At 42.1% G+C, this 23,723-nt stretch overlaps 2 protein-coding genes across 2 annotated transcripts; both read right to left on the reverse strand.

Moving 5' to 3' along the window:
* Positions 1-214: 214 nt before the first annotated feature.
* On the reverse strand, positions 215-6,207 carry hdac1 (histone deacetylase 1). The gene is made up of 12 exons (XM_053862221.1): positions 6,093-6,207; positions 5,446-5,558; positions 5,118-5,235; positions 4,965-5,039; positions 3,364-3,502; positions 3,011-3,152; positions 2,842-2,934; positions 2,436-2,544; positions 1,280-1,660; positions 1,054-1,209; positions 937-982; positions 215-796 (listed from the first exon to the last, which is right to left on the reverse strand). Exons 1-12 carry the CDS (start codon positions 6,139-6,141, stop codon positions 769-771), a joined length of 1,449 nt encoding a protein of 482 aa, XP_053718196.1. The 5' UTR covers positions 6,142-6,207; the 3' UTR covers positions 215-768.
* A 3,230-nt stretch (positions 6,208-9,437) lies between these two features.
* marcksl1b (MARCKS-like 1b) lies at positions 9,438-11,933 on the reverse strand. The gene is made up of 2 exons (XM_053862728.1): positions 11,641-11,933; positions 9,438-10,809 (listed from the first exon to the last, which is right to left on the reverse strand). Exons 1-2 carry the CDS (start codon positions 11,725-11,727, stop codon positions 10,267-10,269), a joined length of 630 nt encoding a protein of 209 aa, XP_053718703.1. The 5' UTR covers positions 11,728-11,933; the 3' UTR covers positions 9,438-10,266.
* Between the last annotated feature and the right edge of the window lie 11,790 nt (positions 11,934-23,723).

Genomic DNA, 23,723 nt, shown 5'->3' on the forward strand with positions numbered 1-23,723 from the left:
GTGTATATGGCCCAGCCAATGCAAAACTGACCTTCCCTGATCTTTGGGTCGAGTTTGAGTTGCTGGTTCCTCAGTGTGCATGTTTAAGAGAAAAAAAAATGTATTTTACTCAAAGAATCTCAGTAATGCTGTGATCTAGAAATTTACACCTGTTGAAATTGCCCTCCCCCATCTGGAAACAAACATCCAATAACTTCCAATGTCTTTTCTCAGTTTTTATTATCAAGTTGAACAACAATGCACATTTGAAAAGCTTTAATTTCATAACCACACAGGGACGCTCATTCCATTCATTGGCATTGTGATAAAATTAGGGAAACACTTTCTCGAACAAGCCGGACTTCCTTCTAGAGCCGGTGTCACGTGAGTCTTTCTCTGGCGTCATTTAGAAACGAGCAGCATGATGGCGCCGGATGAAAGACTTGCCTGAGCAAAGTGGCAGGAACAGAACGGCGTGAAAAGACCAGCTACAGCGGCTTCATAATTTACCGGGCACGCGTTTGGACGTTTCACTGCGACTTGGTAGAAAAGGAAATGCAAGTTAAGTAACAGCAGATGGCAAACATGCATCCAAACACCTGCGCCATGCTGGTTCAGTGACATTAGGAGTTCAATGATCTAGCACCAAAGAGTCAGTACAATCAGGCATTGATGCTGCGGCTCTGCTGTTAGCATGTGCACAATTGGAATCTTTTCTTGTAAACAGGGTTGGTTTGGAAACATGGAGGAGGGGCTACAGCAGGAGGATCTGGACTGCGTTTCTCTTCTTCATGTCGTTTTGACCTCTTCCTTTGGTCTGAAATGGACAGGGAAGCCAGTTAAGGTGACCGAGCCTGATGACATGACCACGGTTTGACAACAGAGACCACATAAATTGACAGAACGAAAAACTTCAGATCAGATTGTGTAGCCAAACCAATGGTAAGCTGCTCTCACCCAGACGTGTCCATCTTTTCTTCCTCCTTCTCTTCATCTTTCACGTCTGAGGAAGACAACCAAAGTTGATCACGTCCGTTTTGTCCATCGGTGTTGTACCCCTCATGAGCCCCTCACCTTTCTTCTCTTCCCCATCCTTCTCTTCCTCCTTTTTCACTCTCTTTGTCTTCTTGTGGTTGGCTGCGTTCCTGCGCCCGCCTCCTTGTCCCTCAGCCTCGTCCTCTGAGTCGGAGAAGTCTTCCTCACAAGCGATCCTCTTGTCATGTGCTCGGACTGAAGAGACCAAAACAGGCTGAATCAGTTTGCATCCATCTCCTGAAGCGAGTTCAACACTTGATCTTACTCGACACTCTGTTGTCTGGGTCGTCTTCTCCTTCGTCCCCGCTGTCGGGGTGCGGGGCGTCCTCGGGGATGGCCTGCATCTGGACCCCAGGGGCGTGAGGGAGCATCCGCAGATTCTCAAAGAGGCGCTGCTTGATCTTCTCCAGGTATTCATTGGTGTTCTGGTTGGTCATGTTGGACGGGCTGATGTGCAGCTTGAAGTCCGGCCCGAAGTACTCGAAGTAGTCGTTGTAGGGCAGCTCATTGGGGATGGAGCTATCCAGAGCCACAGCTGTCTCATAGGTCCAGCAGCGGGCCACGTTACGAATGGTGTAGCCCCCACCGCCCAACATCAGGAGGGGGAGGTTGAAACTCTTGATGTACTCCACACACTTGGCGTGACCTTCAAGAGGAACACATTTGCATGGGTGCTTACTTGCAGTCGTGATGTGTGGATCCTGAAATATCAACACCGCCGATCAAACCAAAATATTGATGCTTTTGATACTTAAGTATTTTGAGGTAATGTATATTCTTAACAGGAACACCAAGAAAAGTAACTAAACTATTCAGATCCTGTCTACACATGCATAGATAAATTATACCGTGCAAAAACAATTAAACATCATGATTATCATTATTATATAATCATTCGAATTTTAATTATAATTATATATATATATATATTAAAATGTATATGAATTATTTAACAGTGCAATTATTGTAGCAGTATTTGCTTAAATATTTTATAAGTAATTTCAGTTTTGAGTTGCCAGTTTAATAATTGTTAGTACCCCCATTTTGTAGACAGTTGAACCTCATAAGATTAAGTATTCAGTGAACGGGTGAGTGAGGGCACAACAGTGACAATGTTGTATGCTGTGTCTATGTTTTCAGTGTTTTCATGTTAACATGTTCATGCTGAATTACATTTTTTCCGTGGTTGTTAATAATTAAAGACATTAAAAAATTTTTTCAGAGTAAAGTGAATCATCCTTGTATTCAAGGAAGCTATGATAAGGTGTAGTCACATACAGGTATCGGTATTGGTATCGGAGTCGCCAATACCAGCCTGAATATTACGCAGTGACGGATCAGAAAGGAAATCTGTGGAATCGAACATCACTAACTTGCAGTGTTTCATCTGAGAACACTTTTGACTTGATGAATGACTCTACCTTTGATGGTCAGATTGAAGCAGCCCAGCCGATCGCCAGAAAGAGAGTCAGCTCCACACTGCAGGACCACAGCACTCGGCTGGTACATCTCCATCACTTTGGCCATGATCTGTCACACACTGGAGTTAGGACCACAAAGACTGTGCCCTGAAGACACATCTGAATCTAAACCAGGCAAGACTGAGACCAACTCAGCTTCCTAGGAGCGACACGCAGCGTCATCAATGAACAGGGATGTAAACAAGACACTGTACGAGACCAGACTGGGTTCATGACTACGCTCAAGAAAACCAAGATGGAAAAATACATGACCGTATTAAGTAAGCACCTAAGTGACACCCGCCACCGACTACAACATAATGAGAGAGTTAGCGTCACGTGATGTTCAAGAGGCGTGAAAACTCACAGGCTTGAAGATGGCTTCGTAAGACTCGTCATCAATGCCGTCTCTCAGTGGGTAATTCACTGCGTAGTACTTGCCCTTCCCTGCTCCGATATCCTGCACCAGACAGATGCCGTCAGCCTCACTTTTGTTTCTTTAAGTACAATGCAGTGAGCTCTAGAGAATGACTGACCCTCAGGTCTCCGGTTCCAGGGAAATACTCCCCATACTTGTGGAAGGAGACGGTCATGACCCTGTCGGTGGTGTAGAAAGCTTCCTCCACACCATCGCCATGATGGATGTCAATGTCAATGTACAATACCCGCTGATGATACCTGAGAAAAACCACATCTTAGAATACGCGCCAAGACTGTGACACAATCCTGCAGTGTTCAGTGTTTTAGACAGACAAAAATGCTTGGAGTTGATGACCATTTTCAAAACCTATGTTTCGTCACATGAAATTGACCAAACATAGCAAATATTTTCCCACCACAAATCACTTGTTAATATTTGTGTAACACAAAAACAGTAAAGTTCACTCACTTCAGCAATTCAAGGATGGCAAGTACGATGTCGTTGACGTAGCAGAAGCCGGAAGCTTCGGATTTCTTTGCATGGTGAAGCCCACCTGCCCAGTTTATAGCGATATCGGTCTGCTGCTTGTTGAGCTTCACTGCACCAGCTGGGGGATACAAGCAAAACATATGTCAGCGATAGATAGGTAAGAGTTTTACACGGCAAAGTATAAAAGACCATATAAAACACATTAGACAATGATTCATCTCCAAATGCAAACGTCAGTTATTCTGGATTTGTCATGGTTAAAGGAGGCTTCAAAAACAGCAGATGTTTAGGAGCACACAGTGCTCCACAAGATCATTGGACTTCATGTGTGGTTAATACACCAGTGACATTGTGGGAAATTAGCACAGGGGCTTTCACGCTACAGACCTAGTCTGGCTACAAAAACCCAGATATGAAAACAAGCTAACAAGGCTAGCGTCCACCCAGAAAGGCGGACTGAGGAAAAAAAAAAACAGCAATGTATTTTTATTGCGAAATTAACACAAAGGATTAGGTTGATTCTCACATGTGGATCAAAGGTCGTCTCTCTGGACTGGCAATAAACAATTATTTTTAGTCCTGCCAGGAAGCACGTTGTTTCCCAGTTGAAAAGTTACCGCCTCAGTGCTATTTCTGCACTGTTTGGACTGCAATAGAGGCATCCTGGATTCATCCTGTGCATCTTAAAGTGTATTTGCATCATCATATGACACTGTGACGGTGACTCACGTGACCAAAAGCATTTGTCACATATGCCTCGAGCAATAACAGCTAGGCACCGAAGTCTCACGGCTGCATCCAGGCTATGTATACATCACCTCACTGTTACTATGGGGAACAGAGTCCTTGGCTCTTCCTCCATCAATGACACGGGAACAATCACAAACCAACGTTTTTCTGAAGTGGTCATGGGAACGAGTGTGTCAGTTAATAACACACCACGATTGCATCGTGATCAAAGTTTATCAGATGAACTTCAACAACAAACGAACCGCGCAGAGAGCTGGCGACGGTGTTGTAAACAAACTTCCCCGTTGGCCGACAATGCATTGTGGTTTTTCCACTGTGACGTCACCCTTTTAAGCCCCATTGCTACCTGGGTAAAATTACGGTGGACAGCATCTTGGTTTCTGAAAATGTGAAGGCAAACCTAGCTAATATTTGTTCTTTGACCTTTCAACCATTGCTACTCACTTTTGTCACGTTATTCATGTTCATGCACTTAAACCTGTCCAGCTGTGCATTGCTTAGATTTACAGGACCGGACGCAGTTAGGCACTATGCAAATGCATGTTTCTTTGTGCTAAATTGTCTTTACACAATGAATAAATACATCATTACATGAGGTTTTCCTTTTTAAGGGTTTTTTTTTCTGTTTTTCATATATATCGTCATATGTTGTTGGTGAACTTTCTTAGGTATTGCAGATTTTACAGGATACAACAGTGTAGAAGACTGAGTATGAGAAATAACTTTGAAAATAATGATATAAATGTATGTACCACACTAGACTCTTACAAACTATGTTGATGGATTCAATATCAATATCATCAAAGAAGATAAATGTTGGCCCGACATACCAACAGAGCCGCCTGTTGAGAGCTGGCAGAACTCAAACAGCCCATCAAACACCGGACAGTCTTCTCCAACATTGACTGTGAAGAGAAAGAGCAGTCTCATTAGATCAAGAAAGTCAAAACTGTCATCTGATGAAAACGCAGCACCACACTCACATCGCTGCATCTGTTTACTGTACTCAGACATGTTGTCTGGTCTGATGGACCTCAGGAACTTGATGTAGTCATCACTGTGGTACTTTGTCATCTCCTCCCCACTGGCTTTGTGTGGCCTCTGGAAACACATTGCAATGACAAAGATTGCAAGGCATATTAAAAGTATCTTTGACCAGTAGAAATAAAGGGCAGGTCTCTAATTTAGAGCTAAGATTAAAATCAGTACACAACACAGATTAGTTGATCTCACACAGAAGAATAAAAGAAAACAACGCAAAATTTCACAAGGGAAGTTGCCTTATAATATGCTGCATGTGTCCCAACGTACATAGATCTCCATCTTCCTGTAGAGCCCATAGTTGAGGAGGAGGTTGTGTGTCATACGAATCCTGTGAGGTTTCATCGGATGGCCCTGGCCGTAGTAGTAGTTTCCCACGTCCCCTGAAATACAAAGGATTGAGAAATCAATAAGAGAGACAAACTAAAGCTGTTCATAAATACAACAGCAGCAGTTCTATTGCAGTTACCATTTGACTTTTGCAGTTAAATGTTAGTCCACGAGTAGTACTAAGAGCGATGAATGAAACAGAACACTCAATGATGTGTTACACCAGTCCAAATGTATCCCACACCCAGAACAAACAATTAAACACACGAGCAATAGAGGAAACTGAGGGAAGGAAGACAGGATGGTTAAACCATGAGCACTTTCCATTCATCAGTTGGTTGACAATATTATCTTGTACGTGCTACAGGCAAAAGTGTAAACTTGTTTAGGCCGGAAACATTGATGTAGTACAAAGAGAACTCAACATCAACTCCACGCTCACAGCATCTGAGGCAAGCTAGTTTATCGAATGCTAACGTTAGCGTTACCGGCGGCACTTCAGGAATTACACGCATTTTAGTGCGATATCTCGGAGAACTAATTCTTAACGCGCTCGAGATGTGAACGTAGAGGTGCAAGATATTCACCGTCATAATAATAGCAAACTTTTTTCTTTGTTCCTTGAGACAACGCCATTATCACGGCAATTCACACACAGACTCGCCCCCACCGGCTCCTCCGGTCTCGCTGTTTGACGCCGAGCCTCTCTCAGCCAATCACACGCGCACCGCCCGTCTGAGGGATGCCGGTGAGGTAAACCGAAGATCTTCTTTTAACAGTCTTCCACATTTGCAAGTTTGCAGTCGTTGCGAGAACAAGCTCCAAATACAAACCTTACTGAGAAACACTTAAATTATGTGTACACCTTGTACACTGTACACAACACAAAACCACCATTAACTTCTTCTTGTTCTTCTTTTTATGCGATATAAAATGTGTGTACACGATCAACAGTGGTTCAAAGTAATGATTTTATGTGTACAATATCATTTTGTTGTTCACATGCACCTTGCTTTCGCATGTTTTTGTCATATTTCTAATATATTGCTGATATGCTGATATGACTTTATATATCCCCTTTACTTATTCTTTCTTTCGCTTGTTATTTATGATATTTTTTAATAGCCGAATAAAAGAACTAAACCTGAAATGCAATTAATATATACACAACACCTACTCAAAAGTCATAGATGCAATGTGCCTAATGTGTGCATGTTTCATGTGTGTCATATTTGGTGTTATATGGATAAATATAGTGAGCGGTAGCTTGACAGGAGAAACGAATACAATGAAAATAACGTTGCAATATAAACACAGAAGGCACGCGAATCTACTGCTGTAAAACACTGAAAGTACAACAGGCAAAGTTAATCCTGTCTTTTTTTTTTTTTTTTTTCATCGGGATCATACGAGCAAAGTGTCTTGTAATGCAGACGCAAGATTAAAGCTTAACACGAAAAATAATATTAGATCGCTGCCGTGGATTACCACCGAATCATTATTTGCCTATACACAGTACTTCACAGTGAGATTGTGTGGGCTGCAATTCTGCATTGATATGTGATATATTAAACATTGATATCCTTTGAATTTCCTCAATACAGTTTGAACTGGCAAATGTATTGGATACACATATTTCTTTATTTCACGGATTCACACGTCTGTGTCATGTTATGTCCTTACAAGCTAATAAACGAGTCCGTTTCAACGCATTTCGCAATACGTTTACTCTTTGTTTCCTGTTGATGCCTCTTTTCTCAATGCATTCTTTTTCTATTGAATTATGACATTCTTGGCATTCCATTATTTTGCCTGCAGCATTTTGAAAAACGTGTGCAAATGATAAAAAATGAATATCTAATCTGAAAGTATTACTTGACTCACACCACTACATGCTTCGTCATTCATCATCAGTCCTAGGCTGTGGAGCTGTTGTACTTCTTGTCTTATTTTTCCGCATATTCTCCAATGTTCTGCGCAAACCGAACTGTTGAATGACGTTTCCCTTTTGTCTAAACCGAAGCAGTAACCCGCAGTGGCCACCAGGCGCCAGCCTAAGCCTTGAGAGACTCGTCTTGGACAGGTTCGAGAATAATTTCTCGTTTCAGGGGTTCTGCGGTCACCGAGTGCAAGATGCAGCCTGCCTTTATCATGCAGGCATAATGAGAATGTAGGAGACCTTCAGACGCGTGAGCCTCTGACTGATGTTGAGCAAGGCACTGACAGTGGTCAATACTAACCCGAGTATTAGACAGTGATCATGAGCAGCAGTGTGGATCACCACCACTACATTCAGGCTGGTGTACGCCTAAATATATCTTCCCAGAGAAGAGAGCGGTGTCAATATAATGCTGCAGCTGTGCTTAAATAATTCAGAGTCTGTGCAGGCTGCATCCATTTGCAGCTCAAATCTCAGCCATGTGAACTAGGTCACTTCATTCTGATCAGCTCTACCGTGTTCATTTAGCCATGTTCAAGAGGCCGCTCACCTTCAAATGGAGGAGGGATGCAGAGGTGGGGAGGGGCAGAGTGATGGTTCTAATCCTGGGGCACAGGTGGAGAGAGAGGGACTGACAGTCGGCCTCGTCTCTCTGCCTTAATGCATCATGCTCAACTGGCTTTGAAGAATTCTCTTTCCAGTTAAGGTGCACAAACAGCAAACACAGAGCCCCATCTTTCGACCTCACCCCGCCAGTTAAGGCACCACGCCAGATCTGGCTTTTCGACTTCAAAATGAGAGTTGCTCCTCCAAACCAAGAAGCGCAGGCTTCCATCACTTGATTATATAACACAAAACTGACGGGGAATGAAGAAAAAACGTTCACAAAGGAGCTATATTCCCGTATTATACAACACAAATAGGACATAAATTCCCATGTGCCAGCTCTAATCAGCGCTGGGAGGCGGGACAACACAGTAAAAGGACACCAAGGACTAAGATGGTCCTTTTAACACTGTAACAAAGTCAAACATTGTAAATCAGCGAGAGTCTTTCTCCTGAGTCAACCTTGAACCTGTTAGCCGTGGTCCAAAACAGCAGCAGCATGGGCAGGTAATTCGCATGATGACATGGCAGCAATAAACCTGGAGTTTGTGGCTTGCACTCCCTTGCTGCCCATCACAGGTGACATGCGAACCTTCCACTCAGCATAAAGGTTTGTTACTGAATTCATATTAAAAGTGCTACACTGCTATTCTGATCTTCCTTTCGTCTAATGGACTTTACATTTCTTGAATAAAAAATCATGACCACACTCTCTCTCTCACTTTTTAGTGTATGTGAGGATACTGTATATGGTCCTATTTTCAAGGACTGTTATTCATCTGCGTTTTTGATCAATTTTAGTGGGGAAAAAGCAAAGTGTAAAAAGACAATTTTGATATTTATATAAAAATATATGTGTATAATATATAATGAATTTTTTTGAAAGATATGTTCACCCAGTTGCAATATATATGAGGTTTTTATAAATTATAATGGCTTTTCCTGGTACACAATAGCCTTTTTTTTCATATTAATATCTCTTAAAATAGTTTTAAAAATATATATATATATATATATTTAAATGAATCACTGTAATGAATCTTTGAAAGTACATTTATTAAATTATGTGATTAATATATTAATTGTCCCCTGCTTTTTTATTCCTCAAATGAATACCAAAATATGCCACTTTTGCTGATGGTTAAAACTATGCAATACTGATTCCATCCATTTCATGATTTATAATCTCTTTTTATACCCTTTTATATTTCCCCTAATAATGTCCCACATTTTAACTGATATATGCCTTTATTTGATGCAACTCTCCTCATAACTTTGAATTTATTCTATCACACTCTGTTGTTTTTAAATGTTTCCTGTGTGATACGACTCATAGCTAAATGTTGTCTGATCATTATGAGAAAATGAATGATGGTAAAGACACATGAACAGGCAGGTAACCAACATTTATTTACCATTATCAACTTTACAATAAAACCAGTAACATCTGTAAACATTAGCAAAATAAAGAACCAAAAATCAATCCAATGTATTTACAGAGACAAAGCAGATTCAGGCTCACACACGACAGATAAAACGACTCTGCTTCATATCAAACCGCAACAGTGAACATAGCAAGCTTAAGTGGTCTTTTTTTTCATAATAAGGTAAAAATCAAAATTGTCTATTTTTTTTTCTTAAACAAACAAGACATAGCTTCTCTCTGTAAGATGGTTGTTCTCTATAATACACCACAAAATACTTCAAATTTGGGTTAAAATATAGGAATGTAAAAAGTTGGCAAGTCTTTTTCGGATTTCATTTTGCTCTTTTTTTTTTCTTCTATGTAACAGTCTTTTCAAGTGGTGATGGTGTCCTAGTTTCGTCGCTCCTTCAGAGAGGAGGCATCTTGACCATTAGGTTTTGAAGTACAGTAGAAGATGCTCAGACTCTGTCATTCTCCGTTCATCCTTCATCCATCTTACAATAAATCCAGTTTCCACGCAGCGACCAGCCCGCAGCCCTAAACTCTGTCGAGGTCCAGATGCCGAGCAGTAACCAGGGAAGTGATCTAGTGAATCAGTCGTCTTGTTATCACGACGAAAAGTGGCACGTCGAAGGAGTCTCTCACATACATGTGTATATATTTACATATACATATATCCATATACATATGTATACATATACACATATATATATAAATATATATATATATACTTTTAAATTCTCTCTATCTCTCTTGGAAAAGCAGTTCACCCAGTTCAAAGTGGGTACAATTACTCCTTCTTTTCAGAGGGAGCTGGGGTCGAGCTGCTCTCCTCTGCCGGTTTTGTGGCATCAGGGGTGGCAGCGGCTGCCTCCTTCACCTCCTCCTTGGGGGCTTCCTCTTTAGCAGCCCCCTCCTCTGCCTTTGGGGCTTCAGTGGCTGCAGCAGCAGGTTCCACCTTCGCTTCCTCCTTCTTCTCCTCAGCGGAGGCGCCGTTCTCTGCCGGCTTCTCCTCAGCGGCGGCGGGAGCGGCAGCGGCCGCCGCCTCCTCTTTGACAGCCTCGCTCTTCTTGCTCTTCTTCAGGTTCAGCTTGAAGTTGAAGGACTTTTTCAGAGAGAAGGCCTTCTTCTTCTTCTTCTTCGGGGTCTCCTTGGCGGCAGCCTCACCCTCGGGTTTGGCAGCCTCCCCGTCTGCAGCAGGTGCCGGCTCGATGGCGTCGCCTCCTGCACCAGCTTCTGGCTCCTTGGCTGCCTCAGCTGAACCGTTGGAGGCAGCTGCATCGCCCTCTGGCTTGGCAGAAACATCTCCGTTGGTCTTCACGTGACCGTTCTCCTGAAATAGACACGAAGCGTTTATTTTCTCTTGATATGTGACAGAATAACGTCAGCGCATGCCCACGCTTGATCAATTAACTGTCTCGCTGAGAGGCGACGCCTTGCAGTACCGCAGTCGGTCTATCGGCGGCGATCGCGCTCCACCACGCGTTCATGGAACCAGACAAGCGTCTCAACAAAGAACCGGGGCCAAGTGACAGAAGAATGAATGAAGTTGCTTCTCGCTCCACAAAAATAGCGTCGAACAACAAGTCCCGTGAAGAAAACCAAAAAATAATCATGGCTAATTTAAAAAAAAACAGATATTGACCGTTATTCATTTATTTTTCAATCGATCAGAATCAACCTGTCTGGAAATTTACTCCGTCAGTTCGATATTAAAGCTCGTTTTTTGAAAGGCACACATTAAAGTAAAACACATTATATGTGTTGATTGTGGAAAAAAAATGCCATCGAAGTGTTTCTGAGTGTGAAAATGCATTTGCAGACAGAGGAGTGGTAGACTGCCTACGTGCGGCCAAGACGCCCCCCCTCCCCCTCTTCGCCTGGCATTGTCTAACAAAGATTTCGGTTTCCACGTCGATCCCCAAATCACCACAACTGACTTGAAACTTCATTTTGACGACAGCAGCGCTTATATTTAAAGTTGTTTCACCGCGATGGACTCAGACGTGGTGCACCTGCCGTGCCCCTAAAACATCCGTCAAGTTCACACCGATTCATTGAAATTCAATCATGTCCGCTTTCAACACAATAAAAGACGCACTTTTTTTTATTCACCCGCGCGTGCAGCGGGGAAGGTGTCGGCAGAGGTGGGCGTGGAATTTACCTGTCCGTTGGTTTTGACAGCTGCAGCATCAGCGGCGGCAGCGTTCGCCTCCGTCGCCACCTCTCCCTTTGATGACTGAGAGCCCATCTTCACCGGTGAGTCGCGTTTGTCTCGGCAAAGCAAATGAAAAAGAAAAACTAAAAAAGAGTGGGCGTTCAATTAATCCAACCCCAGGGCGAGTACGGTGTCCAGCAGAAAAGCGAGGCGAAGGTTTGGAGTTGTGGCAGCTCGAGTCCCTCGACTGTGCTCCGCGCTGTCACCCTGGCAGACAGAGAGCCTCTAAACTCAGCGGCGCCTCAACTCTGCGTTTCTACATAGACAGAGGGGCGGGACATGCGTGGGGCAGGCGAATCAGCGGGAGGCATTAGTATTGATCAGCCAATCAGCCGTCCGCCATCACCCCCAGCGTCGCATGTATTCAGCAACGTTAAAAATCGCTTCTCCGATTATTTATCATTATTATATTTTTAATGGACGAACACGCAGAATCACACTGATGTGACAAACTCGACAGTTTGAATTTTTGCTTTCGCATGATTGTTCTGGATGACTCCAGGGTTTCGACACAAAAAAGGTGTTAACAGATAACTTCCACTTTCGAGTTGAGTAAATAAGTTCAGGAGTCTTGGGGATTCCCTGAAGCCATGACCTTTTCAAGGAAGTCAATGGAGGCTTCTGTTAAATTTATCTTTTCCGTATATTAAAATTTAAAAAGGTGATCTATTTGCAAACACAAATGTTATTTCAGTGTAATAAACTAGAATGTGACACTACTATTTATTCACTCAAATATGACTGTAATCAGCTTTTTTTCTGAATATTTTTGTACATTTAATTTCAAATATGTGCGGGTTCCCACTACATCCATGAAAATAACTGTTAGGTTAAATATGTAATGTTAACACCCAACTTCATCAACAAATGTCTGGATGAAGTCATCAATTTCTGCTATGTTTCAGATTTGTCTGGCTCGTCTTTAGCCCCATCCTCGCTCTTTCCTTCCCTAAGCACAAACTTTGAGCCCCACACAAGTTGACTTGCTTCACCAGTTGTCTGTCCAGAGTAAGAGTGGAAGGGTTTGGGGTGGATCTCAACCATTGCCGTTTGGCATCTGTAGCATATGAAGTTGGTATCAGAATGATGTTCTACAGTGTTGCAACCTCTGATGGAAAACATGAGTAACACAAACAGCAGCTAGGGGCTAAAAGAAACATGTTTACCAAAACCTATTTGGATGTCCATTTCAGTAGGTTGAGAATTCAACATGATAAGTCACAGAACTTTCAAATTTGTCTTCTTCTTTCATCATCTTTCTATCCCAAATGACACTGTTTACTAATAGATAAAGTTCTAACTTGCTGTCCCTCACCCAAGAGGGCAGTATGAAGGTAAAAACCACATATTACAGGCTGTAGCGCCACAACAGTAATAACACATCCCAAGCGACTGCACGTCAAACTTTATCCTCCTTGTATCAGGCAGCATTTAGCTACTCATTTGAGGTCAGGAATTTAATCCAATTGAGAGTTGTGCCACGTAAAGAACAGCCTGAATTCCAAACTTCAAGTCACGCTGCTTCCTCCAGGCTCCATGACTAGATGCGTTGTTCACTTCCGCTTGTCAACAACATACCGGGAGCTGGGGAAAAAAACCTCTGTGTGATGATCATGCACATTCCACCTGATCACTCTCGTCCATACACATCCCTTGGAGCAGCTGTTTAAGATACACATCGAACTCATGGCAAGAAAATGTGTTCAGTGTTCAGGGTGGGAAATTGATCTTTACTGCAACTGATCAGCGTAATTGATTTTACATGACTTGAAAGTAATGGAATGGGTGTTTTTAAGTTGCTGCTCAGTATCCATTTCATTCTACACAGTAGCTCAGTCATAGATCTGTCAAAGAAAAACGTCTATTACATAAGTATGGCAATATGATGCTGATGTAATTAAAGGAAAAGTGAAGATTAGGAAAAGCATGAGTGATTACTCACTGACCTAAAACCTCATTATCACCTTCTTAATATTCTCATAGCTTACCCTAAATGATACGCCATTGCCAAGGGAATGTTCAGGTTAAGTGCTGGGAGTCCGGACAGGTTTCCTTTCGCTTGATTCTCTGCATCAGGCCTGAGTCACATTTGGAATATTGTGTGTAGCACCTTTGGAAGGATCGCCCAGAAGTGAAAAGCAAGTGACAGATTTTTTTTTTTTTTTTTTTGCTGGAGCCACCAAACGAAACTAATTTCTCTGCAGAGCTGAATTTCAAAGTGGACCAGATGGCGGAAACCGATGGTGTAGGTAGATGGTGATCAATCACTGTGTCCTGGAGGAGTGCAATATTGCCTTCACAATGTTGATGGCAGAGTGGGAGCAAGTGTAGATGAGTTCCTGTCTGCAGGGCGAAGAGAAAGCAGCACATATGTCGTACACCATATTCTGTATTCAATTAGGTGTGATGAATCACCATTTGATGTCAGACGTCTATTATAAAATGAAATCTTAAAACGTAGTTTTGCAGCAGGAAGCTAGCATTTATTTTAAAGATGCTTCACCCCCTCTGCATTCTTCAGGTCTGCGTTCAAAAAACCAAAGAATCGTTGTGACTGGATTTTACTGAGCATGGCCCAGTATTGATTCATAAATACCCATATTGATTATTCATTGATTTTTTTTTCCACTAAGTGTAGTATGTGTAGTTTGACCCAGAATGTAAACATTAGTATTTTCAATCATGCGCCAAGTTAGAAGGTACTTCTACTATTCTATCACAGTGTTAGAATCTCTTTCATATCTCTTGACAAAATTGGTCAAAGCTGACTGAAATATCTTGAACCAACTCTAGTGAATGGAAATGGATGGATTTGGGAATTCTGTTTTTTTTTTTTTGGATCGGTTTGGTTTAAAGTAAGCGAATACTGTACCTTCCAAAGGCCATGGGTGTCAGTCATGCAAGTGTCAGACATTGCATATGACCACAAAAGGGATACTGACTGGAAAATCAAAGCCGAAATAGAACATCACATTTGGAGACAAGGTTTACCGTAAGGCTTTTTTTCGTCCTTCCCCTTTTCATTTTCATCAGATTTCATTCCTGTTCAATTTAAGGTCTCTCATGGCTAAAAAAAAAAACATATCAAATGGCAACGCTTCAACACTGTAGGCTATAAATCCTACAGTGTTGACCAGTGGTGACCATATCAACCGGATTAGAGGTGAACAAGTTTTAAGTGTACTTTAAATTAGTAGTTGACGCACTTGGCTCCATCCCTTGGTTCTCTTGGTGTGGCCCATTAGACTGATCAGATGACAATGAATGACAATTATTCGGCTGTGGAATAATAAAGTAAATCACCTTTTAAAAACTTGTTTTAATCGCTTTGGTGACCAATGGTCGCATGGTGACTGATGACAAAAAGAATTGATAATGTCAATGGCTCTATATTATCATATTTGATGTATTTGAGATCGTACATGTATTTGCTGTATAGATAGACATCCCAGTGTGACAAAATACCAAAACTGCAGGCTGACAATTACTCATTTGGTATTGACAAAGAAATCAACCAACGTGACCCCTTCGCTGCTACCACGTTGCTGTTGTGTCTGTGAATGGGTTGCTCTCACAGTTTATCTTTCCCGCATTGAATGCGCAACTGCTCTAGGAATTCTGTACACTTTTGTCACCAATCGCGACATCGATGGAGTCAGTAACCGTGTCGTTCCGAGGAAGTGTGCCGAGCTCAGCAGTAGCTACCGTGGGGTCAACCTGAGCCTTCAGCTAAAGCACAGGAGATTGGCCCTCGTGTGACCCTGCTCTACCACAGTCATTTAATTAAATAGGTTTAAAAAGAACATTTTTCTTAAAAAAAAAAAACGATCCTCACTGCGCCCATGCTGGCGATGGGCGGCGGTAGTTTGGCAAGACTACAGAGACTTCCGAACCTGCCGTGTAGGAAGCCTGAAAAAATCAGAACAGCCCAACTGAAACTTCTCTACTGGGTGGTTTTCAGAAACCTGGAAATACATGGACGGTATGAGTTCCATGCATGCTAAAGCACCAAACTGCCTCAAAAAAATAGTAAAAGTCTGTTTTGCAGAATGCTGACCTTTACATTTAGCAAAATGTAGCCAAAACGTAATAACAGTGGAATTATGGGTTATGTGTGTATTTGAGTTGTGTTTCACGTGTATCATGAAGCATTTGATCATCCCCAAAATCACACCATTTATACACTCTCACTTCAGTGGACTCAAAAAGACACAATTGGCTCAATTCAAGATCTCGCAGCTATTTTAGAAAAATGGAAAACGTATTATATAACTTGCTGTGTTACATAACTAATATCAGCTCAAGATTTGGGTTTAATTTGATACCTGAGCTGATGAAGCCGCAATATACTGTATATATATATATATATATATATATATATATATATATATATATATACACACACACACACACACACACAGTGGTACCTCGGTTCTCGACCACAATCCGTTCTAGACGGCCGTTCGAGAAGCGATTTGTTCGGAATCTGAATCGATTTTTCCCATTACAATGAATGTAAAAAGAAATAATGCGTTCCAAGCCTTAAAATAGGCTTTTGTTGGAGTGAATGTAGAGTGTCTGCTGCAGGGGCGCTGACATCAAACCCTGGAGTGCGCGTTCCAGCCTCGGAGGTGTGGAGAGCGAGCACCTACCCTGTGACACTCTACCACGGTCCAGTGTGGAGACAAGAAAGGTTTTACACCTCAATATGAAGAAAACAGTCAGTAAATGTAGCTAATTGGACACGCCTTAAACACAATGACAAAGCGCGTCGTGGGTCAGCTGATCGGTCCGCGCACGTTATGTTTTTTTATTTTATATTTTGGGGGGTGTTTGAGTTCTGGATTTTCGTTCGAAATCCGAAGCAAAAAAATCTCGAAATTTTTGTTCGAACTCCGATTTGTTCGATGTTCGGGACGTTCGAAAACCGAGGTACCACTATATATATATATATATATATATATATATATATATATATATATATATATATATATATATATATATATAATTAGACAGTTGCTTGAGGTGCATCAGGTGGTGTAATTGCACGCCTGATAATGATGTTGTCACAAATGTGCGTCAGCTGAATGTAGCAATGACACAGGTATTGTGAATAAGGTGCAATTTTTCAGTGTGATCATTCATGTTGTGAAAATATTTATATCCAGCTTTGTCACTGCTTTACGCCAATCGTTATGCAAACACCATCATGAGATGGGGACCATTTAAACGCGATGCATTGGCGTGACATTCAAGACAATGTACGCACTCATGCACTGAAACAAGGACCTAAAGTGGTCATCATCAGCTGCTGCTACCAAACTTCCCTTCTCTTGGCCATCACAGGAGCTATGACCGGGGAAAGGGCATCAGTTTGTTCTGAGAAGTGGGAGGGACGATGACTTTTATTGAGTTTTACTTCATGGATTCTGTTGCTTCATTTCTTTCCCTCTCTTGGGTGAAGTGCTGACTACGATTTGGTTACGATGGCTCAGAGGATTTGTGTCCTGTTCCCCCCTAAACTGACGCCTGTGGACAGAGGAACCCAAAGAGATCTTAAATATGAGATTATTTATTCAGCAAAAGGAGAGGTGCATTTGACTTGGATGAAATTTTCCTGGGTGAGAGGCCTAGATTTTTTAAATGAGTTCAAGTTGCAGGCCAAACACATTACTGCGTACAGGTGATCAGGTTTATTTCGCACTTTCGGATTTGGTCTCTCGGCCTTGAGTTTGACAAGTGATGCAAAACATGGAACAATAGATTGATAGCAATGTGATGGGAAATAAACGAATCACAATTTTAAAAAAAGGTGACATTATTTTCTCATCATAAATCATAATATCTACCTTCACCTATTTATCATGATCTGTCATTACCTATAAGGTACTTGAAGACAGTCATAACAAAGGTAACTGCTTAGGTTTAGGTATCTACGTCCTTTCTTACTGGTGTCTTACATCGCTTCTGGCTTGTCTTTTAAATTCAGATCTCGCTCTGGCCCCGACTCTTCTCCAATAGGGGAGCGACTGTAGCATTTGAGAGGTCGCTTCAAAGAGGACAGTACCGTTTTTTTTTTTTTTTTCCCAACAAACTCAGTATTTTATTATAAATGCTGTCATGTATCTGCCACCTTGGGCATTTTCTTATCTCATTACATTCTCTACTTTATTGGCTAATATATTGACCACTATAACCATGGTTTATTTGGCACCACTTTTAAGCGGCACTTTAAGCCTCAATAGGCTGTTGGGGCTACTTCAGTATGCGTTCTGCTTTGCTGCTGTGCCACATGCAAATAACACCGCGATAAAGTCCAGATATACTCTACTTTCCTTCCCTTTGTGCTACCAGAGCTTTGTCCACTCTCCATCCCCCAGACAGGAAACCCTTTTTTCCACTCACATCACACTCTATCTATCTATTTGGCCTTGTAAATGTCATAATAATGTGTCCACTGTGTGCAGAGGAATGCCTGGCACGCAGGCTCTCGCCTCTCAAGGCATCTTCTCTTTTGAATGGCTTTTTTTTTCCAGCACTGCCTGAGGTAACGCAGACCCGGGGGGAAGGGAAGGGCGAAATCATGGTCATTTTTTTGCTGACCGAACTTCATCAAGTGTGCCTTTCTTCTTCCAAGAAAAACCTCATCAGCATGTGTGATGATGACGATGTTGAGGGCAGTGACGAAGCACAGGATCATCACTGCTCCTGACACGTCGCACTGTGTGTGTGCGCACATGTGCATCTGTGTCTGATGTGCATATAAGGCAAGCATTGTCATGGGACGACTGAGCGTCAGGAAAGGCACAGAGAAGCGATCCTTCACTCACAGTCACACATTATGCAGTCGCACACACACTCACAAATCCACACACAAGAAGGGCATCAGCTGTGACCAAGTTCACTGAGATGGACTGCATGGACGGCAGGGGAAGAACAGAGAGGGTTCGAGATGGGCGCAGATCTTAGTTAAGATTAAGATGGACGAAACATTTTTAAAAAAGATTTTCATTGAGCTCGCTCAAGCATATCCAAAATTGTTGCCAAAAGCAGAGGCACAACACACTGCAGGTAGTCATGCATACACACAATTCTTCCGAAACCCGCACGAGCAGAACATACGCTCTTCATCTTAAAAGATCAAAATGTGAACCTGTTTCAACTAAAAATGCTGCTGCTATTCATTTCAAATTAACACAGAGATGATGTTCACATTCAGTTACATAACCACGCCCCCTCTGTTTACAGCCACAACAACTTGTAGCAGCTGCAGTTTTATGGTACTAGATATGCAGGAGGCACATATGCACTGATGTGATTTGATGTCTGGGGCAAAGAGACAAGATGAAGATGATATTGCTGCGGCCATCTGTTTCTCTTGCACTCTATTTAAGGTAGTGTGTTGTGCTTCTGTGGCAGCAGAATGAAACGGCTGGCCTAAGCAGTAAAGAAATTACAGATCAAACACAACTTTGCTGATAAATTGCATTCATGTAGATAGTCTCGGCACCCAGAACAGTATGAGGCTCATATAATGAAGCTGCTTGACAGACCTTGACATTTAACAAATGCATGTGGATTCAAACCAATCAATAATAACCTCAAATTAAAGTTTAAAGGTCCAAAAGTTTTAGTTTTGAGTTATTTTTTGAGTTCCCCGTCCACAAAAGCACAATGGACCATTTGTTCTCAGGCTTTTGCTGTGTTGTTTTGTCATTACGTTGTCACACTACGTGCCTCCCCGGGATACACAACAAGTCGCCATGCCAATTGACCTCTCCTTTGATAGCTAGTCGTAAAGGCCGGCGCCTTAGGCTCACCATGCACGCTTTGGTCTGAACAAACACGCAATGTATTCATCTGCCGTCCTGCTTTGGGTGACACTAACCTGCCCCAGGTCTCGGAGGACTCGGAGCCTGTCGTCATTCTTTCAGTCAGAAGACGACAAACCGCAGATCCTCCTCACAAGCCTGCTCCAGTCCTGCCCCCCTGCCCTCCATGATACTGTTAAAGTCCACGTAACACTGACATTCTTTAATTAGATTTTATTCATTCATTTACTTTGGTCTGACAGTTTTTTGTAACTTTTGTAAAACATGTGCCCCACTTCGCTCATGCTAAAAACAGACAAAGCAATTCATTAGGACTGCACACAGCGGTTTGTCTTTCCAAGAGAAAGAAGAGCATACGATGGGATATTGTTTTAAGCTGTACACAGAAAGAGTATTATGTTTGGTTTTGATTTATACTGGTCTCATTTTCAACATCGTCCTTTTCCAACTCTGTGCACTAGTTCTACCTTGTTTGCCAGTCATTAATACCAACCATCCACAGCATCTGTCAGCTTATCATTCTCGAATCTATGGCCCCAAAGGTGTTATTTTCAGCCCGGGAAAGAGGTGGAAGTCACTGGGGGCAAGGTCTGGAGAGCCGGGTGGGTGAGGCAGGAGTTTGAAGCCACACTCTGGAAAGGCTTCCATCGCAGCTCAGCTTGACAGGACTTGCGGTCTTATGTCTCTTCCACACAGTGCAGTGACTAAACCAGGACAGCCACCAGTATGATCCGACATGGAATCAGTAGCCAAGACATTGATGAACATCAGGTGTGGTGGAAAAAAATGCGCCCTCGTATGTGCCTCAGTTAGTAGCTTTGCTGAGGTGAATCTGTGATTTAAGGTATTGATGCAGAATAGAGCATGTTTATGGAGGAAAAATGACATTTGTAAATGGAATGATTGAAATAAGAAGGCGACTATAACATGAACAAATGAACCCGGGTAGCATCGACAAGGGCCAATAACAACTGGTTTACTGACAACTGAGTTTCATTCAATTCCAATCTTGGTAGTGTTGCGTTCCTGCATGAAGTCCTTGCAGTTGATCAAGCATGCCGAAGATCCTACTGGTGACGCTTGTCTGTAAGCCCGCCCAAGATGATAGTGGATGGTCCAGACATTTTTGAACATTTCTCAAAGAGTACGCCTCGGTCTCAATCCTGGTGGAGATTATTCCTCAGAGAAAGTGCTTGCTTGTTGGACTGCAGGTACAAAAGGGCTCCGCGGCGTCTTTATGCTACTGGTGTGACATGTTTTCATCATCAGTCATCTCCGGAGCTCGCTTACTCCTTCCCTGACAGCATATCGGGAAACTGTCAGACATTGCTCACGGTGAAACACAACAAATACAGGCAGTCTTTTGAGCTGTGCACGCTTTCACATTGGCTTCCTGTATTCTTGCATCATCCATCAGATTTTGTGTTCTACAGAATATTCCCCACTCTAATACAGATTCACAAACAGAATGATTTAGCGTTTTCTTTTCGTTCCATGCTCTGCGTCTGTCCAGTTGCTCAGTCTTCTGATAGCCTGGGCGTGTAGCTGGGCACTAACTAGCATATGGCCTAGAATGTAGCCTGACAGATGTCTGCGCTGGATGGAGCGGAAATGGTAATGGTGACTTTGAGCTGCCTATGAGACCTGGGGTCAGTGGGCTTGAGTGATGGTTAAGAAAATGGAAAAGGAGGGGCAGTATGTTTAAGCAGATCTTGTCATTAAAGATGAGGTGGGAAACAAAAGTATTGCATTTCATAAACACTGACTGCTGTGGCTTGCCTCCTTGTTTTGAACCAGTGGTTGAGTTCACTATTCATAAATTGCCTGGGACTTCCCTGTGCTTTACATTTGCTTTTCCTTTCTCTCTGTCGATTTACTGTTAGATAGGGGAAATCCTGAGAGACACACAAGCATGTATTCAGTAAGTTGTGTGTTTTGGTAATTCCCTAAATGTTTGTCTCCCCCACCCTTTCAACAACTACAAGCAGAGGTGAAAAGGTTCAGCACAGAAAGTGAAATGAAATGTTGACTTGATGCAGCACAACTGCTACATTTTGATTCCATTCATTTACTGACACATTCCAACTAGGAATCCTGTAATAGCCTTGGGTGAGTTTAGCAACTCAAGTTTCAAGACCATGCACCAATGAACTTGATGAAAGAAGAGTTAAACTTCAGAACGGCGTGATTCGTTTCAAAGTGCAAACCAGCTTTTCATGTTTTGGCTTGTTCTTGGACGGGTTTTTATCAACTTATCTTTTATCAACTTTTTATATTCACATAAGTGTGTGTGTACTTGTTTATTCCGTGTTGTCTGGACCAATTCATGACCAAATACTATCCTTGTGGGGATGTAACCACGAGGTTAACCATGAATTTGAGGATAAAGATCATAAAATAAGTGGGTCATTTTAATTAGGTTTGAGTTTGGTGCAGAGTCCTGGTGTTGGTTAAGCCTCTTGTTTTGGATGGTTAGGTTTAGGGTGTAAGGCTGGGGAACCGTTATGGCAATGAGACACCTCTAGAAACCAAGCATTAGAAACACATATGTGTGTGTGTGTGTGAGAGAGAGAGAGACTATCGTGCTTCCAGTTGCTGACCATAAAATGAACTTTCAAGGTGATGAATGACTTGCAAGTATGAGTGTAGTGATCATCATGGGAATGCTTGAATGCTGTCTGAGGGATCAGAAATATTTGTCTCCAGCACAGGCTTTTGGGTGAAATATATAAATACATATACTGCGTGATGTACCCCAAAACACTAATGAGGCAGTAAAGTCATCAATAAGATACTTTGAGAAAACGTATACAACGTTCCTATCAGGGATCACTCAAGGAACTAAAATATTAAACAAGTCACAGGCTCAGCAAAAAGTGTGTTTACGCCACAGTCCATAACTGGATGAAGCAGAGCACGATAACATTTAGCATAAATCATTTAGCATAAAGCATGACGGTGGTTCGCCACTGACTAATAAAAAGGAGACTCAGTGGTTTTCTCATGAAAGCTCATACATCATATATCCGCTTTCCAATCCTTCCTGTCAATCTGGGTCAGCTTCTTTTTGGAGTTTTCCAGATTTATTTTGACATGTATAATCTCTGCTTGCTGCTACCGAATGGCATTGCTTAAACATTCTACAGCAGATCTGGTCCCGAACCATGACTTTGACACAGGTAGCTTATACAACTCACCAGGTTGTCACTATTTTAGTCTCAGTGTCTGTTTTTCCACTTGTTATTTGACATGTCAAAACAGGAATTCAATTGAACTTTAACGCTCAATACTGCGAATCCCTCAGCCGATCACTCTAAACAGTGCCATATTCAGAGTAGGTCATATGACCTACAAGACAGATAGATAGACAGATAGATAGACAGACAGACAGACAGACAGACAGACAGACAGACAGATAGATAATTGTCTTTTCTTTCATCTGCTCACATCTGCTTTCCTGCAATGACTGAGCACAACATCTCACGTCTTTTGTATCATGTCATCATTGCAGGTCCAAGAGTTTGTGTTTCTTCTCATCTGTATTATCTGCAGTAACTCATATTATTCATGTATTAATTTGGAAATAAATCAGCATTATGCAAACAAATGAACCAGATACCAAATGTTTTTTTATTTTTTCTGTGTGGAGAGTTACATTTGTTTATATCCTCTTCCAGAGCCAGTGGAAATGTAGAAGTTGAAGATGAAGGTTGAACCCTGTTTAGCTTGGCTAGTTATGCTGCATGAGTGTCTTGTTGACATGTCCTCCTACTGAGGAACGAAAAGTGTAATAGGGCAGCTCAGTTCAGCAGTCTTGTGGTTTGTGTGTGTGCATGGGATGTGCAAACTTGTGTAGCTATAGTTGTGGGGACCAATTCTTGGAAACACACCTCCTTGTGACGACCCATTGACGGTACCCATGAGGTTAAACGTCAGTTTTAGGATTCAAACTTCAAAATAAGTGGGGCATTATAATTGAATTTAAGTTTGGTTTAGGCCCTGGTTAAGATTAACCATTTGTTTTGGATGGTTAAGTTTAGGGGGTGAGGCTAGGGAAAGAAGGGCATTCAATGAAATGTGCCCCCCAAAACACATAAAAAGGTAACGTGCGTGTGCATGTGTGGGCATGTTTATCCTACTTTGTGGGGGCCAATTCTTGATAAAACACTGTCCTTGTAGGGACCGTATGACATTGTG

The sequence above is a fragment of the Synchiropus splendidus genome, chromosome 4, assembly GCF_027744825.2.
Source record: "Synchiropus splendidus isolate RoL2022-P1 chromosome 4, RoL_Sspl_1.0, whole genome shotgun sequence".
Lineage (NCBI taxonomy): Eukaryota > Metazoa > Chordata > Actinopteri > Syngnathiformes > Callionymidae > Synchiropus > Synchiropus splendidus.